General features: G+C 40.4%; 1 protein-coding gene and 1 non-coding gene across 2 annotated transcripts in view; one reads left to right on the forward strand and one right to left on the reverse strand.

Annotated features, from left to right (window-relative positions):
* The window catches only part of Spag17 (sperm associated antigen 17), a 221586-nt gene that overhangs the window by 41334 nt on the left and 160718 nt on the right, over window positions 1-19534 (reverse strand). The window contains exons 30-33 of the mRNA XM_075979181.1: window positions 15576-15790; window positions 8935-9079; window positions 4102-4256; window positions 1535-1723 (exon numbers count right to left, since the gene is read on the reverse strand). Coding sequence (XP_075835296.1) covers window positions 1535-1723; window positions 4102-4256; window positions 8935-9079; window positions 15576-15790 — 704 coding nt within the window. The remainder of the gene's footprint in view (window positions 1-1534; window positions 1724-4101; window positions 4257-8934; window positions 9080-15575; window positions 15791-19534) is intronic.
* On the forward strand, window positions 2965-3097 carry LOC142855176 (small nucleolar RNA SNORA64/SNORA10 family). The gene has a single exon (XR_012911439.1). It is a non-coding gene; the product is annotated as a small nucleolar RNA SNORA64/SNORA10 family (small nucleolar RNA).

A 19534-nucleotide genomic window follows, 5' to 3' on the forward strand; every position in this document is an offset into this window, starting at 1 on the left:
GAGACAACATTCTAGTCACTAGAGTTGTCAATATCCGGCATGCATCTCTTCAGAAAGGAGCATGGCACAGGCTGCCCACTGTAGGTGAGATGGCCCTAGAGGGGTATCAGAAACACGCTTGGCAAGAAACAGCCCAGACATTTCAGTCTGGAGGGGCTGTGGCTTTATGTTTCCATGGCTAGTCATTGCCGATTGAGATTTATCAGTTCATGCCCACGCTGTCAAGAGTCTCAATTACTTAGCAAAGAAAAATATAAACAGAACCAGGACTTGTCTGCATATTAAAACAGCGCTAGGGATTCTGTGGTTTGAGTCCGAATCTAAAACCTAACCTCACATCCACCAGTCAATGGAGGAAATTCCACTGTTGGGTGAGGATGGGGGGGGGGGGATAAATGTCTAGAGCAGGGGGTGGCAGTGCTTTTTGGTGAAGGGCCAGAAGTAAAGACTTCAGGAGCTGACACCATAGTTCTCTCTTGCAAATGCACAGCCCTTTCCACTGCTGAACAAAAGCAGACAGAGAACACACAGAAGAACATCCCTGTCTTACGGTAACAATTTTGGTGGCACCGTTGAAATCTGCATTGTGTGTACCTTTATATGGCATGAAATACATTCTTTCGAATTTTGAACATTTTAATATCTGAGGTCCTAATCTATATAAAATAGGGGGACCAAATTTGCCATGACCTGGGCAGAGACAGATAAGGGCAGCATCATGGGATAGAGAAGAGAGCAGCTCCATAGCACAGCCTGAGCCCTGTCCAGACCCTTTCTACCTATCCATCAGCAGCCCTGCTAGGCGCTTCTTACCATAGGCTGCCCTAGTGCCATGGAATTGCAGGCTGCTTGCGTTTGCTCTCACCCTAATCCTTATGTCCTTGTATGTGGTTGCATTATTTTTTCCTGTACTTCTCAAATTGTTGATTAGTTTTAATGTTTCTCTTGCCCACATTATGAAGATTGTTCTTCCCTAAGAAAGTATGCTTGAGGATCAAAGAAAAAAATATCGACGTTCATGTTTGATTGGCAGAGGGCAAGCAAATGACCCCAATGCAGCAAATGTAAAAACTGATATGGAATTTGTCTAGTACAATACATCGCAACATCAAGTTGGGGTAGTTTGAAAAAAAAATGGCCCCCAGAGGCTCATTGGAAATGGTGTTATTTGAAAGGATTAGGATGTGTGTGGTCTTATTGGAGTAGGTGTGGCCTTATTGATGGAAGTGTGCCACTGGAGGTGGCCTCTGAGGTTTCAGAAGCTCAAGCCAGGTTCAGTGACTCATCCTCTCTTCCTATTGCCTGCTGATCCAGATGTAGAGCTCTCAGCTCCCTCTCCAACACCACTTCTGCCTGTGTGCTGCCTTGCTTCCTTCTGCGACAATAAGGGACTAACCCTCTGAACCATAAGCCAGCCCCAATTAAATGTTTTCCTCTACAAGAGTTGCCATGGCAGTGGTGTCTCTTCACAGTTAGAAAGCCCTAACTATGACAGAAGTCCAGGCTCTCTCTCCACACGGACCCTGTGCCTTACCTGAAAGGTGTTCCCCTCAGGATCCAGGACCTCACAGATCACCTCTGAGGTGTGCTTCATGATGTACCTGCTGGCTCTCAGCTGCTCACGCTTCTGGAAGGGGTGGTAGATGTTACTGCTCGGTTCATGGCAGTACGTAGCTGAACAGTCTCTGTCGATATAAAGGCAGCCTGTGTTTGGAGGTAACACCTAGAAGGAGGAAGAAAAAAAGACATTAAGTTCTCTTGTGCAACTTCAGGGATTTGAAAGATATTTCCAGGACAAAAACATTACTTAAGAAATAACATTAAGAGATAATGTTTCAGAAGGACGGCTTGCCGAGGGGCAAACAGAAGATCCAGTTTCTTGGCCATAGCCTTACATTTTTCCATTTCATTTCTTTTCTATATTTGTCCTGTGCCCTCTTATTTCAGACTTTCTCCATTTTAACTGTACATAGGGCTCCATGTGATTTGTTTGATGCCTATTTTTTTTTTTTTTTGCAAAAAGAAACTTCCTTAGAGGGGATAATAGTTCTTCAAAACATTGGTTAGTCTTAGCCCTTCTGGTAGGTGACACAGTCAAGTGGTAGTATTTATGTAATGACTTCTAATTGCCTTATTTGAATTATAATTTATGTGCTGTAAATTCACCCCTTGGGAGTGCAGTATTTGGTAATGTTTTAGTATATCCAAGAACTTGTGCAATCAGTTATACATGATTCTAGGATATTTCTATCATTCCATTCACAAAGAAACCCCAGTCTTATTAGCAATCACTGTATCATCCTTGATCCCAATACCAGGTGACCGCTACTTCATTATCTCTATAGATTTTTCTCTTCTAGTTTTTCCATATAAATGGAAACCACAGCATCATTACCAGTCAGTGTATCATCTCTGTCCCCAATCTTCAGTGGCTGCTAACCCATCACCTGTATGGATTTTCCTATTCTAAACTTTTCATACAAGTAGAAGCGTCACTCTGTTGCTTCTTTCACTTGGAATAAGGGTTTCAAGATGCAGCAGTTTGTGGCATGCAGCTCATCCCATTCGCCAGCACTATGACAGCACCAGTTGACACACCAATGTGGATAGGGGACATCTCCAAAGGCCCCACCTCTAGATGAAGACCTTCAGGTAATTAACAACTGCTGAGAGAGGGAGATTGAGTCGTCTTCAGGGATAATCCCGTTGGGTTATCCAAACTCATGTGATTAGCTCTAAATGCATATCCATATAAGCAACAAGAAACAGATTCAGTGGTATATATTTATATACACACCTGTGTGTATTGGTGTAACAATAATAATGAAAGAAGAAGAGGTCATGAATTTGAGAGTGGGGAATAGGAGGTGTTGGAAGGCAGAAAAGGAAGGGTAGAAATGATGTAAACATAGTCCTTATGGTTACAATTTTCAAAAAAAAAAACCTCAATTAAAAAAAATCTGCCCTCCCTCAGCTCTACAGGATCACACAGCCGAGTGTGTGCTTGGTATGGTTTTTCATGGAAGGAGGGGAAGGCCCTCTTCATGCATGGCAGACTTGCAAGAGGAGATTCTTTGTTCTTAGGAGTCTGACAGTTCTGGGTGGAAGGGAATTCAGGCTACCAACACTTCCCATTGTCCTTTAGCCAAGGCAACCTTGGGTGTCATCTTCAAGAGGCACAACTACCTGACTCCTGACCTCCACACTTGGGTGTCCATTCAAAGGATACAGACTTCAGCTGTAACTACCAGAGAGGCTTTTTATACCAGAAGAATGAAGTGTGTCAAGTCTGTTTTTAAAATGAAGTGTATGCCTTGGGAGGCATCGCTAACGAACATTCGCCTTACATTTTCTTCCCTCTCTCACTTTCAGCGCTTGCTTTGCCCCATGGCCATGTACACTGGAAACATAATGGCCAGGGAGATGGGAGGGGTGTACCTGTTCAGTTACTGTCACAGTGATGACCGTGTGTCCATCACATTCTGGCGTTCAGTTCTCAGCCCCTTGTAACACGCATGTGATAGCTCATGTCCCTTCTCTAACATGCAGAAAAGAGGGGAAATCTCTCAAAGACTAAAGGCACTGTATGCTGACACCAGCACATTCTGTTTAATAGGAAGATCAGGGAGACTGGAGAGGGGCATGTTGCAGTTTTCTTTCTTTGCTTTTGAAGGACAAAGCTTTGCTTCATCTGGGTAAACTGTCCTCCCAGGGCCAAACATACCACCCTTCAGATGCTTCACTTCTGCTGGGGTCCTAGGGGTGTACTGGAGTCAAGAGCTGGCAGGAGATGGAGAGAGACAGGTAGGTGTCCATCAGGTCATTGGAGTGATTCTGGCCCCACAGTGTGCAGCGTGGGGGTCTTTTTAGCCTAACCTTGATTCAACACTACTAACGTCCTGCAACAAGCCAGACAATGGATTCCTAGAATGGATTGAAATGATGCAAAAGCAGAAGTGTGAGAAGTGCATTCTAAGATCAGGTGAGACACAAAAGCAACAGTGGGTGTCACTGCAGAAATTCCCATTGTCCCAGCAAAGCATATTCTGTGAGCAATGTGACACTTCTATGGGTCAGTGCTCACGTCCCAACTCGACCTACCTGGTATGATCCCTGTGGCTTCGCAATAATAGATGTTCCATCCCCAAAGGTGGCGCAGCAGCTACTGTCCTCGCAGTTGGTGATAACAGTGGCATAGTGTGAGCTCTCTATCCGCATGCACTTCACCTGCCTGGTGACAGTCCCTGGACCTTCGGCTACAAGTAAAGTACAGGGTAAGGAAATTGGGTAGCGTGCATACAGTAGGTGATCAGCCTTGGGCTGTCTGCTGCCTATGTGGATTCTTCATGGGAAAGAACCTAGGTGCTGTCCACAGGGTTGGAGTGTGGCCTGTAATCCTTGCCAACTCAGAATAGTTCTAGAATCCCTTCATATATGATTTAGCATACTGGTCTTACTAAGTAGATCGTTAGTATTCTTTTTATTTGAAGAAGTAGAAATATTTAATTTTGCAAGTTAAAAATTGAAATTCATAAAATATATTCACCAATGAAAATCGATACTTGTTCCTATTTTGTCATGTCACTTCAAATGTGTATGTTTATAAGGAAGACTGCAGGTGAAGTTGAAGTTGTCTCCTATGTCTAGGTTTAGTTTTTTGTTACAAGTCAATTTTATATCTTTATATAAATGTGTTAAGAATGAATAACACATGAGATTTATGTACATTAAATTTATATAAACTAAATACAAATCTATCAAATTCTATAGTTACCATATCATTTTATACCTTTTTTTACAGCATTGTTTTGAGGTCTCTAACATTTTTTATTATTGGAAGAACATTTCATTATGTAGTAGAAACTGGTTTTGACCTCTTGGTTCTTCTGATGATATGCCTGTGTTAGTGTGTATGTGTGTGTGTATGTATGTGTGTATACCATGTGTTTTTATATGATATGTTTATATGCAGTGTATTTGTATTAGTTATGTATGCTTGTATTAAGTGTGGGATTGTTTTAGTGTATATTTAGTCTGTGCATATGTATGTGTCTGTGTATATGTGTGTGTGCATTTGTAGTTAGTGTATGTATGCAGTTCCTTATAAAATAGTGACCCTTTAGATAAGAAGTACATTTTATTTTTTCTTGGACATTTATATTTTACCTAATATTTCAATAATATGCCATTGAAATATTGAAAATAGCACACACACACACACACACACACACACACATATATATCAGGGTATCTATATAATAAAATCTCAAAGTTAACATTTTATACAATATACATGTTATAGGGAGGGGTGGGGAGGTGAGGGACTCTTAGGCAAGATCTACTACAATAATTTTGTATTACACAATAGAGATATTCCAAAAATGGTACTTTTAGGTGTTCTTTTTTACTGTACACAAGGCTTATTATTTTTTTCTGGTTGGACTGATCATTTCAGTATTGTCTTAGTTAAGGTTCCTATTGCTATAAAGAGACACCATGACCACAGCAACTCTAAAAGGAAAACATTTAATTGAGAAGGCTTGCTTACAGTTTCAGAGGTTCAGTTCATTATCACTATGGCAGGGAGCATGGCTGCAGGGATGCAGACATGGTGCTGGTTAAATCTTGATCAGAGGCAACAGGAAATGTACTGAAGCACTGGGTGGTGTCTTGAGCAAGAGACCTCAAATCCTGTCCCAACAGTGACACACTTACCAACAAGGCCATACCTACTCCAACAAAGTCACACCTCCTAACAGTGCCACTCCCTTTGGGAGCCATTTTCTACCAAATTCCACTCATTGGCCCCTAAAGACTGTAGGCTTCTTAAAAAGCAAAATTGCATTCAGTACAAAAAGTCCCCATAGTTTATAACAGTCTTAAACTCGTTTCAAAGTCCAAAGTCTCTTCTGAGACTCATGGCAAATCTATTAAAATTAAAATAAAAAAGCAGATCACATACTTCTAATATAATGGCACAGGGTATATATATGCCATTATATGGATATATGCATATATATATATATATATATATATATATATATATATATATATTCCATATTGTGGGAAAGAGAGCATAGTAAGGAAATACTGAACTAAAGCAAGACCAAAAAAACAAAAAACCAGCAGGTTAAAATCAAGACTCTGTATTTTTATATCGGATAGTAAAATGTTCTTCAGATCTCCATGTCTGCTCAGCTTGTTGACTGCAGCACACTTCTTTCTCCAGGACTGGCTCTGCTCCCTGTTAGCAGTTTTTCTTGGCAGATATTCTGCAGCTCTAACATCTCCAACATCTTGGAGTCTCCAAGGCAATCCAGGCTTCATGCAATGGCATCTCTAGGGCTCTATTTGGGGACACTCCTGAGACACGTCTGACTTCAGTAGCTTTCTATAGGCACAGAGGCAAATTCCATACCCCATTTCTTCTACACTTAACTCTAAAACCATGTGGCCAAAGCTGCCAAATTCTGCAGCTTCCTGGGGCTGGAACCCTTTTAAATTACATCTTCACTAGCTTTCTGTTCTTCATTGCCCAAGCTAGGCTGTACTGAAACTGAATCTCTAGACCAGGCTGGCCTCAAACTCAGATATCTGACAACCTCTGCCTTCAGAGTGCTGGGATTAAAGGTGTGCACCACTACACCTGACTCCAAGTTTTCTTTAGTTTCTTTTCACAAGATGGAAACATAGCTGGGTGAGATTTTACCCTCAGGTCACTCCCTTTATTCCATTTCTTAATCCATCTATCTCAGTGACCAGAGGATTTAGCTCTATTCTACTTCCTAGTGCTCTTTTCTCCTCAAATTAACATTTTGTAATTTACTGTGATCAGTTTGCTCCTTTTCATTATACACCTTTACCACATGACAGTCTATACTAGGCTGTTTTGAGACATACTTTTCCAATTGAATTAATACTAAACTCTTCCCTTTAACCTCAGGTAGAGATTTTGAACAAGAGCAATAGGCAGCCTCTTTATTTCCCAAAATATCACAAGAAGGATCTCTAGGCAAAATATTAAAATTCTTCTCCTCTGAAACCCCTTGAGTGAGCTCCTGACAGTTCAAATAATTCTTAGCACCACTGTCTTCCATGCTCCTACTAGTATGGCCCATTATATGGTACTTAAAGCATTGCACTGCTTTATTAACCCAAAGTACCAAAGTCCATATTACTCCAAACAAAAACATGATCAGGCCTAGCACAGCAATACCTCACTCCTGGTACCAACTTCTGTCCTAGTTAAGGTTTCTATTGCTGTGAAGAGACACCATGACCACAGCAACTCTTAAGAAGAAAATCATTTAATGGGGTGGTTCGCTTACAGTTTCCAAGGCTCAGTTCATTATCATCATGGCAGGGAGCATGGTGGCATGCAGACAGACATGGGCTGGCTACACCTTGATCAGAAGGCAATAGGAAATGACCTGAAACACTAGGTGGTATCTTGAGCAAAAGAGACCTCAAAGCCTGTTTCAACAGTGACATACTTCCTTCAACAAGGCCATACCTACTTCTCAACAAAGCCACACCTCCTAATTGTGCCACTCTCTTTGGGGGAGGCATTTTCTTTCAAACCATCACAGCTAAATAAGCATATATTAGAATATTGATACTATACACCTTAAATACACTCTAAGGAAAATCATGCAGGCATTAAAGAGAAAGAGCTTAAGAATAACTTGGATATGTAAACACTGCTTAAATTTAAGCTAGGCTTAGTGGCACCCTCCCAGATTCTTTGAGTAGGCTCCAATTAATTAGCTGCTGTGGCTTCCCTTTTCATTCTTATTTTTCTGACAATGAGATGCTCTACTGTGAAGGAGGACCTGTCAGAGCTCATTTGCTTATGCAAATGGGATACACTAAGGATCAAAAAAGACAGCTTTTGGAATCAATATCAACGATGGATGAGTCATGATTGTTAACTTTTAGTTGCCAATTTTGGCCCTAGGTCTTTATTGAGCAGCCAATTACAGCTGTGACAATTCCTGTCCCTACTGGGGCAAAGAGCACAATAAAAGGTACTAATGTTCTTTCTGCTTACTGCAGCCATGATACAGCAGCCCAGCTTAAGAGTCAATCAAATATCCATTATGGATGAAAAATATCTGACAAAAGGAAATCCTGTCATCTGTGATGAAGCTGGGGACATTATGTCGAATAAGACAGAACTAGGAAGACAAATACTGCACAATCACACACACACATCTCTCACACACAAAAACATATATGCTTCACACACATGCACACAACACACACCATACCACATGCCTGCCCACACATTCACGTACACCTATGCACACAGACACTCATATCTACACACATATGCAAATATACATTCACATGCATGTCTACACACATGCACATATAGAGGCTCACATATGCATACATTTGCATATATACATGTACACATACCATCCACACTTATGGAATTTTAAAAATTGAAATTCACGGGAGTGGAGAACAAAATGGTAGTTACTAGTTGTGGGAGTTGAAAAGATGTTCATCAAATGTTTTAAAGTTTCAATTACAGAGGGAAGTAGCTTCACGATATCTTGAAGGTCATAACTACAGTAAATATGTAATATACAACATCTGAAGACTGATAAGTATAGGTTTTAAGAGTTCTCAACTCAAAACATCATGTATGTGAAATAGTTTGCTTGATTATTGCACAATATACAAATAGTTCAAAATATGTTGCATATGATGAAAAGATACAATTTTTATAATTAAATAAATACATCAAAATAAACATCATGACCATTACTATCATCATTACAATGGGGACCAAAGGACCCTCTTTGCATGGGTATTCTCTGGTTGGCTCACTTATTTTTACAAATGTTTTTGAAATGAGCCTTCCACTTGTATCATGCTAAAGGGTTGTACAATTCTGTTGTAACTGTCTTGAAAAATACAACTCACTCGTTTCTTCACCATCCGGAGGAATAATATGATCTTCATAAACCTGATAAAAGGTTGTGATTCTGGTACCATCAGCATGATCCACGATCCGGGTTCCATCTTTCTTCTCAACAATGATCACCTTGTCTTCTCGAGTAATCATGACCTGAATGTGAGAAGCACAGCATAACCATTGGGCCAGATGGTTAGACACAGCAAGCTTATTTCCATGCTTAGTGAATGTGAAGGTTTTGTTATCTACCTGATCTACTACTTTAGTTGATTTCTGAGATAGATAGGGCTCCCATTGTACAGATGATGAAATTTAGGCTTATAAAAGTGAAGAAAAAATGTCAAAGTTACTCAAGAGTTAAGTGACAGGGAACATTTCAATATATAAAAGATAAAGAATCAAGACTGGGTCTAATAGATTGAATGCAATGTCCATCAAAATCCCAGCAAAATTCTTCAAAGAACTCAAAAGAACAGTACTCAACTTCAAATGGAAAAGCAAAAAACCCAGGATAGCCAAAACAATCCTGTACAATAAAAGAACATCTGGAGGCATCACAATCCCCGACTTCAAATTCTACTGCAGAGCTACAGTACTGAAAACAGTTTGGTATTGGCATTAGAACAGACAGGAGGACCAATGGAACAGAATAGAAGACCCGGATATCAATACACACATCTTTGAACATCTGATCTTTGATAATGAAGCAAAAAAAATATCAAATGGAAAAAAAGAAAGCACATTTAACAAGTGGTGCTGGCATAACTGGATATCAACATGTAGAAGAATAAAAATAGACCCATATCTATCATCATGCACAAAACTCAAGTCCAAATGTATCAAAGATGTCAACATAAAGCTAGACTCACTGAACCTTATAGAAGTGGCACAGGGAACCACTTCCTAAATATAACCCCAGCAGCACAGACACTGAAACAATTAATAAATGGGACCTCCTGAAACTGAACAGCTTCTGTAAAGCAAAGGACACAGTCAAGAAGACAAAACAACAGCCTACAGAATGGGAAAAGATCTTCACTTACCCCACTTCAGACAGAAGTCTGATCTCCAAAATATACAAAGAACTCAAGAAACTGGACACAAAAAGAACATATAATCCAATAAAAAATGGAGTAAAGACCTAAATAGAGAACTCTCAACAGAGGAATCTAAAATGTCTGAAAGGCATTTAAAGAAATGTTTAACATCCTTAGTCATCAGAGAAATACAAATCAAAACAACTCTGAGATTCCATCTTACACCTGTACGAATGACCAAGATCAAAAACACTGATGACAACTTATGCTGGAGAGGTTGTGGGGAAAAGGAAACACTTCTGCATTGCTGGGGGAAATGCAAGCTGGTACAAACTCTTTGGATGTCAGTGTGGCCATTTCTCAGAAAATTAGGAAACAACCTTCCTCAAGACCCAGTAATATACCAATTTTGGGTATATATCCAAAGGATGCTCAATCATACCACAAGGACATGTGCTCAACTATGTTCATAGCAGCTTTGTTTGTCATAGACAGAACCTGGAAACAACCTGAATGCCTCTCAACCAAAGAATGGATAAGGAAAATATGGTACATTTACACAATGGAGTACTACACAGCAAAAAAAAATAACAACATCTTGAATTTTGCAGGAAAATGGATGGAGCTAGAAAACATTATTTTGAGTGAGGTAATCCAGATGCAGAAAGACAGTTATCACTGTATTCACTCATAGGTGGTTTATAAACATAAAGCAAAGAAAACAGCCTACAAACCACATTCTCAGGGAACTTAGACAACAATGAGGACACTAAGAAAGACTTATATAGATCTAATCTACATGGGAAGTAGAAAAAGACAAGATTTCCTGAGTAAATTGGGAGCCTGGGGACCTTGGGGGAGGGCTGAAGGGGGAGAAGAGTGGCAGGGAGGGGAGCAGAGAAAAATGTAGAGCTCAATAAATATCAATAAATATTAATATAAAAGACTGGGTCGATAGAGGTCAGTCTGGGATACAGTTCATAGGACATAATTTTTGGAAACTATTGAGATGAGATAAATGTGGCACATGTAGGCTGCCCTTGTGTTGTGAAACCCCTGCTGTGCAGGACTACCCTAGATAGGGTGAACTGGCAATCAATTAGCATATTATTAGAGACTGTGGAGGAGAGGTTGCAGTTCCTTCTAGTCAAGGTGACTCATGTCTACAAAAATTCATTTGTTTGCCATGGTGACCCACATTTTCATAGACTTTCGTTTGCCTACCATGCATGCTTGAGGGGTTCAGGATGCTAAGCACAGGGGTTGCTACTAGGTCTCCTAGTTTATGAGGATGGCATACTAACTGTACTGTGCTTCTGTCCTGAATCTTTCCTTAAAGCTGAGAAGATGTAATCATGGGTGAAAGACTATTCTGCTCTATTGGTTTGAACATAGGTTTGAGTGGAGTGTCTTCTTATATGAAATGGAGAGGGTCTGGGCAGAGTATTAGTAACTTTCTCTTCTCTGTGAACACATATATGGCAAGAAGCAACTTAAGGGAGGAAGCTTATTTGGGTTCATGTTTGACCCAAAAGAGTCTATCATAGCAGGGCAGACACAGCATTGGGAGCACATGCTGATGATGTTGTGTCTGGAGCAGGAAGTAGGAGAGATGAGTGATAATGCATATCAGAATGGCTTACTCCTCTTTCCTCTGCATAAACCAGTCTGGAAATCCAACTCATGCTTAGGGTGAGTCTTCTCTCATCTTCAAGTGAAACCTAGAGAGGTTTATGTCTCAGGCAACTTTAAATCTACTCCAGTTGGCCATGAAAGTTAACCACCACAGAAGAGAAATGGCTGAATGAATGACCTCAGGTAGAAAGACAACAGTTCAACATTCCATCACCTGTCGGGTTTATTTCAGCTCAGCTTAGAAGTGCAGGGTGTGCACAATGACAGGTGCTATCGTGGACTGGCATAGATTTCCTTACTCTATTGAGTGGGGACACTGTCAGGATGTCATTTCAGGGCTGCTGGGTTCTGTGGTGGGTGCTCTGCATGGCTCAGTTCTCTCCCTAAGGTAATGGTACTGAGCTTGAGCCTGGTATGTAAGAGAAGAGTAGTGGCTTGATCAAATCACATGGAGAGACAAAGAGCGATGGGCAGATGATGGGAGTCTGGGAGGCTACAAACTAAGTGGGAGAGACTTCAGACTTTCTCCTCAAAATGAAAATACCACGGAGGGATTTTCAGGCACATAGACTAGAGTAGGAATCATGAAACAGCCAACTAATCCTAGCAGTTCCTTCAATCTGAAAAAACAACCAGAACTTTGTAGACTGTAGCTAATCACTGAGCAGCTGTTATGAGATGACTGTGTCTCCCCCAAATTGATATGCTGAAATTTCAGCCCCCAAGGTGGGACCATTAAGAATTGGAGCTTTTGGGAAATGACGTGCTCATGAGGTTAGAGTCCTCTTGAATTAGATTAGTAACCTTATATAAAAAAAGGCATCCCAGAGAACATTCTCTTTCCATTGTGTGAACCTACAATGGAACCACAGTCTGGAACCTAGAATTATGTGCTGAGGTCATGAAGGTTATCCACTCTCATTTGAAATACCTAGCTTCCAGAGATTCCAAAGATAAATTTTTGTTGTGTCTTAGCTCCCCAGCCTCTGGCACTTTATTATAGCAACCTGAATAGACTAAAACACCGGATATGTTCTCAAGCTCTGTGCATGTGTCACGAATGGAGTGATGGAAGCTGTGTTGTGTGGTTCAGAACTCCCTTCATGAGAAGACTCCTGACATGGGGAGGGCAGGCAGCAAATCGATATCAGCTCTTGGCTCATTCAACACTTGCTTTTCCAGAAGACAGGTTCTTTGTCTTAGACTCATCCTGCTTTTGAGTAGCTGTTTCCAGGAGCCAAATGGGACAGGGTTCCATGGGTCTAGTCACTTCTCCAAGACTTGAGACATCAAGATAAGTAGTACTTGCCTATGAGGTCATTGCTGGGTTGATTACTACTTTGCTAGGTCTATGTTACAAGTCAACTCTTTCCTCCCACTTCTTTAAAGATATGGTATCACTAAGAAATATTATACACCCCAAATATTATACATCCCCCAAAAGATTATACACTGACCCTCAGTATTTGTTTGGATATTCTAACTTGCAGATGCAGCTCTGTAGATTATATAATGCATATATACTCTTAACCAAAGAATCACTCAGGAATTAAGACCAGTCTCATTTTACAAGGTGATTTATCAGAGCCAAGAGCTTTGTTGATATTTAAACCAAGATGCGGGGCATATTGAAATTATTGCCTTGTAAATAAAGTGGCTGGCTTTTTTTTTTGCTGTAGATTTTTTGCTGTAGCCGACTCCCCTTCCATTACAAATTTGTGAGTTATCTCCCACAATTTAGCACTATTTACTCTATATGTGAAGACAGTCACACAATCAAGAAACTTGCTTCCCACTACCTTTGGGTCTTTGCTCCTTTCTCCTATGCAAACATAGAGATCTGACTTCCTGCAATTATCTTTACAGGCATTTGGTCAGTGTTTAGTGTCCCGACAAAAGCATTCCATTAAAGATAGTCCCAGATATTCAAGGACATAGAATTACTACATACCCAAAGCTGTTAATTCATAGCTGCTTGTATAGATAGAAAAAATAAGCATGCCTTGGTTTTACCTCATTCTATAGATAAGAAAAGTGATGACCTAAAACTAACCTTGCATTAAAATATTCCCAACTCTTCACCTTGCTTTCACCTCAGTTTACTGATAATTTTAGTTCAGGAGATTTACTGTTTGTCTTACTCTCAAGAAAAATAATTAACAATCTATCCACAGCCCAGAGGAAGACTAACCTCTGCTGCTGCCTTTGATAAGCATCTAGCATAAGTACCTGCTAACATTGAAGCTTGCTAACATTTGAAAAAAATGCTAATCAACAAAGGGTCATAAACTTCTCTTGTCTGTTTATGTAGGTTGCCTAGTTACCTATGCCTACAAGGTTTTTGGGGTCTATATATCTGGGTGAGAACAACAAGAGTTAGGGGCTGGAGAGATGGCTCAGAGGTAAAGAACATTGCTCTTCCCGAGGTCCTGAGTTCAACCCCCAACAACCACATGGTGGCTCACAACCATCTACTCTGAGATCTAATGCCCTTTTCTGGTGTTCAGGCAAAACATGCAGATAGAATACTGTATATGTAATAAATAAATAATAAAAAACATAAAACATTAAAAAATAAAAGAAGAGAGCTAACAGAAGCAGGAACTGAAGCAAAAATCATCCCCAAAATTAGCAGAGATAGGAAAACAAAAAAGAAAAGACTATGGTAGAGAATTGAAATTGGAATTAGAGTTGATACAGAGAATTAGAGCTAAGAAGTTATATACAGGACACATGAATTAGAATGAAGATTGAGAAAGAAAATACAATAAAGAGAAATGGATAGAAAGAATGTGTTATGAGTAGACTTCTTAACCCTCAGATTTTAGTTTCTTTTGCTTATTGAGACATCTTTATTTTGAACCCTGAGAGGAAGTTTTAGAGGCTGGACCTTTAAGGTTCCCAATACATATCCAATAATTAGGCACTCTCATTTTTTTTAGATGTATATTGTCCTAATTATAGCGGATAGTGTTTTGATCAGTGGTCTATATGTGAGAATATTTTCTCTAGGTTTCTCCAGGCCTTCTGGGAACAGGTGACTTTCACATAACATCATGGTAGGCAGACATTTTAACTTAGGAGAGAAATACATACTGAGCACTATTTTAGATTCTTGTTATATCAGTGATAATCTCAGTCAGGAATGCATAATGAGAGATACAGCTGTATCATGAGCTAACTGAGAGTATGAGCTTTGACGACAAATTGTCATAATTCAAATTCTGGCACCACAGATGGCTGGATGACAACTTTAATGACACTTATTTGCCACTTGGCTCTTATAGCGGGACACCATCCTCCGCACAGTTGCCCATTGATGCTGAGTGGGTTAGTTATTCAATGAGTGATTGTTCGAGGTCATAGGCCATGAACTAATTTTTATCACTCATTACAGAGGGTCAGAGAGAAGTAGGACAAGAACATACAGTCTCTCTTTCCCAGAGATCAAACAGGTATACAAATACAGTTACCATAAGGAGACATGTGACATTAATCACATTTATCGTTAAGTAGTATAAAAAATTCATGAGCTAATCAACATTGCAGATCACTACAGAGACAAAGGTAGGACTTCAAGTGAAAAGCTAGCTTGGATTGTGCAGCAAGACTATCTCAATTCAATGACAACAACAATTAATTATTAAGTAAATAAAGAAAAGAAAAAGAACAAAAAATCTATAACCAAATCCATGATCTGAACCTCACTTCAAAAGTTAGTATTTTGTTCTAACATGATTTCATACACACACACACACAAGCATGCACGATTTTCAGAAAACAGTATGTTTGCCACTAAGATCACTATGCAGTGATTTTAGACTGGGGACAATGGGCCCACTCTTCCATTCATCTACCCACCTACGACTTAACAAATATTTGAAATTTAGGATTTGCCACACATTCATCTATACATTGTTTCAAATCTCTAATGAAGCAGTTTAGACATTTTTGTGAAGGGCACTAGTTTGTCATACCGTTCCATTGATGGGATCTGTAGCCTGGAAGGATAAAAATGGTCTCAAGTCTTCAATTTTCTTCAGTCCTTTGGTGCCGATCCGATTTCCATCAGGTGTTGTTGTAAACCAGGTGCCAGTGTGGGAATCCGTAGTGATTACTGTTTGAGCTACTACCTCTGGGAGAGCTTCGTGGGTTTCAGTCTTGTGTGCCATTGGATTTTTGTGACCTTTTCCTGTGGAGGTTCAAGGACAATTAGACAGAGCAATGCAATTAGAACACTTTCATAAACTGTTCATTACCTCCTTATACAGCATGAACTTACTGCGACGCTGGCATAAACAAGCCAAAGCAATAGTCATCAATTATATTACCTTTCAATAGAGAAAGTTAGGTTATAAATCAATCTGTTTGGAGACTCAGCTGTCATCACTTCCCCCTCGCCCCCCGAGAAAGACACACATACATACAACTTGCTGTTTGTTTCTGTACAGTTTTAACCTTCCTTACTTATCCCTGAATCCAAGATTGTATAGCCTCCATTTCACTTTTTGGTGCCTCCCTTTTCTCCTACAAATCCAATCGAGCCCTCACTGCCTTCTAGACTTTTAATCTCCTCTATCTTATCTGATCTGAAACTTGGAACCCTCACTAGCCAGGCATCTTCTTGGCTGCTCCCAGAAATGACTTTGTACAGTTGAATCGCTACATCAACAACCATCAGAAGCGTGCTCCCATTTCCACCCTCCTCCTCAACTTCCAGGGGCAGCGGGACACATGCAGAACCATAGGTATTCTCATGGGACTCTGTAATCAAGGTCTCAATTATCTATCCTGGTAGATTTTCACTTTTCTAAGAAAACTCATTTATCAGACTTTCTGGCATCATCGGGCCTGAGTGATGAGATAAACACAGACTTAGAAATGCATTACAAGCAGAGAGTAAAGGATTGTTAATTCTGGGAAGAGTCTCTAGACCCCAAACACAAAAAGCTCACGCATGGGGGTACAAATTTTAGCTCACTGCATGGGAACTCAATGAATGGGAGGAACGAAAGGATTGGCATATGGTAAGTTCAGCTTTCCTATTGCCCCAGAATTTATTTGTTAATACTTCTAGAACGTCATCATCAGGGAGGATCATGGTGCCAGCTGCAGAACATGTAGATCCCCCCCACCCCCACCGCATAAGAGAGAGTGAATATTTGGTGCTGTGTTTTCTTCCCTCTCTTCCCCTGCCTTGTGCTCTCATTTTCTTGTCAACAGCAGTGGAAAAGTCATGCCAACATGAGAATACAAGAAAGAGAATGGAGTGGGGGAGGGGGGTGATGACAGCCTGGCTTGTGTGGATACCCTTAAGCAATTTATTAGTCAGGGGATAAACTTTGGTTGAGAGGAGAGACTGGAGAGGGAGGCACGGGTCCAGTAACGTACATCTTTATGGCATGTTACAAACCCTGGAATTTCCCACAGAAAACATTTAAGAGGGATCGTGACATTGTCAAAAGATAAGTTGGGTGTTTTTGGCAGGAATATGGAAAGTTAGTCATAAAGAAAGTATGAGCAATAGTCAGAAAATCTTAGAGAGGTAGAGATTACAGACGGCAACAGATATAAATAAATGCACTGTTGGTGCCAACTGAGAGGGGAGAATCCAGGTGTGAAAGGAAGAGGATGGATACGGGAGATGGAAGAACACAAAGAAAGGATCATGTGCAGAGTCTGAAGTCTCAAGTAACTATCGTCTTCCTTGACTGAGCGCCCAAATAAATAAGGTGAAGAAGCCTGGGCAGTGAACAGACTCACAGCAGAGGTGTAGCTGGTGCTCCATCTCCAGCAACATCGCCAGCTAGACACTAGGAATTCCACGGAAAATAACCCAAACTACCAGAAAATATGTATTAGCTGGAAGTGTCTCTGAACTGATAACTGAATGATAGAGTCAGCACAAGCTAAGGACCAAGTAAAGGCAGGGATCAAAGGAGGTAAATCTTGGCCCTGTGGGTCCTGCTGAAACCTGGGGTAGCACAGGTCTAAGAATGAACATCAGAGCTCATTCAAGCTGGTGCATAAAAGTTTAATATGGAAGACTCCCAGAAGCTGGAGACTGCAAAGAGCTGTTCTCAGAGAAAGTGCGAATTATTTGCAGAATAAATGCATGCTTTCTTCTACTATCCCCCAGCATGGCCAGACAAATTTTCAGTGTTCAGATACGGAGCTGAGCAGAGAAGGCAAAAAGTGTTTGAGCTATATCCTCATAAGCAGCGCTTCTGGGGATCTCTGTGTGAACATGACCACTGCTTAGGGGACATTCTCACAGCTCTCAGAGTAACAATTTAATATTGGGGCTAAAATAGAAGCCCTGGTATTTTCCTTCCTGAAACAAAAATTTTCTTTAAGGAATGCATCTTTATTTATATCAGTCCAAAGAATTTAGAGTCAAAGCAACAAGAAATAAAAATGATCACGCAATAGCCAAAAAGCACTGAAGTTTAAGCACTTCAGAAGAGAGTCAGAGGAAGCAAGTGAATAGACACAGATTCTGAAATGGAGACTCTAGATAAATGGGGCCAGAAAGTATGAATAAAGAGAAGACAGGTTGCCTTCAACCCATGATAAGCCACACCAAGTCCCTGAAATAACCAATATAGTGTTGGAGAACCTTGACCCCGAACTCTAATGGAAGTTTCTCATGCCTGGTACTGGGGTTTTCATTAGATAGTATTGTCATCCCAAGTGGCATAACTTCATTAAAATATAGATTACATAATTTGGGGTAAATATAAAGTGATGTGATTTCTTGAGTCTTTCTCAGTCATTCATGATGTTTTTGTCCACTCTCCATTCTCTCTCCTCTGTATTGACCTCCTCTCCCACTAACCAACTAGACCACTCCTCCCTGTTTTTCTTATTTTCATCTTTATTTTGCCTATTCTCTCTCCCGTTCTTTTACTCTCCTGGTTTCTGTTACTCCAGGATAAATACTCCTATCTGAAGATTTGGAGTTAGGAACTCTAGAAAGGGGAGGACACATAGTGCTTGTTTTTCTGTGTCTGGGTTGTCCCACTCAATATTTTCCAGTTCCATCCGTTTACCTGTATATTTCATGTAGGTAAGTCACTATTGCCTGGGGCTCTGCATACTTTAGGTACAGGACATGGACGATTTGAGCTGGATATAATCCAAAACCTCCTTCCTGCACTCTAGCTCTTGTATTACCAGAAAGCATTACAGAAGCTGCCAAGGGAGGGAAGCAGTCAATTGTCCTGTCTAGATGTAATGTCTATGAACTATAACGATGACCAACATTGTGAGAGACATATAAAGGTGCAATAGTGACATTCATCTCTTGGTGGTAACCAACAGCTGTGTGACTGGACTTAAATCCCATTCAAGAGGAGGAAAATCATGCCTAGTACTAGAAACCTACCCAATCACCAGGGACTAGTGAGGTCGTGGATCTATTACCACCACTTTGCTACCTACAGTTCCTAATAACATTCTAAAACTTACCGTTATACCCACAGATAAGTATAGCTTATCTGTAAGTAATTAAATAATCTTCTCTTTAATTCTCTTCTGTAATGGCCAAGAGATCATTACAGAAAAACACAAGAGGTCGCAACACAGCAATCAACAGATGGTGGAGAGTCCAGTCCCAGTGGATACATCTGCAATGTAAGTCATGCTCTCAAGGCTCAGAAAACAGTGCAGAAGAGAGTGTAAAAAGACTGGGAGAAACAGAAGACCAAAAGGTCTGTTATTGGATTTGTCTCCTACAAAGGACAGGCAAGCTTATGATACCTCAGCCATATGCCTACCTGAATGAGAACTGACCAATGATAATAGCAACAGAAAGGCTAACCAGGAAGGGGGAAACATAATGGGGCCCTACCCCTGAATGAGGAACTACAGGCAACTAATGACTGTTGTGTGTGGGGGGGGAGGAATGGTCTTCTCCAGGGCTGAGCACTCTAAC

Source organism: Microtus pennsylvanicus, chromosome 7 (genome assembly GCF_037038515.1).
Source record: "Microtus pennsylvanicus isolate mMicPen1 chromosome 7, mMicPen1.hap1, whole genome shotgun sequence".
Lineage (NCBI taxonomy): Eukaryota > Metazoa > Chordata > Mammalia > Rodentia > Cricetidae > Microtus > Microtus pennsylvanicus.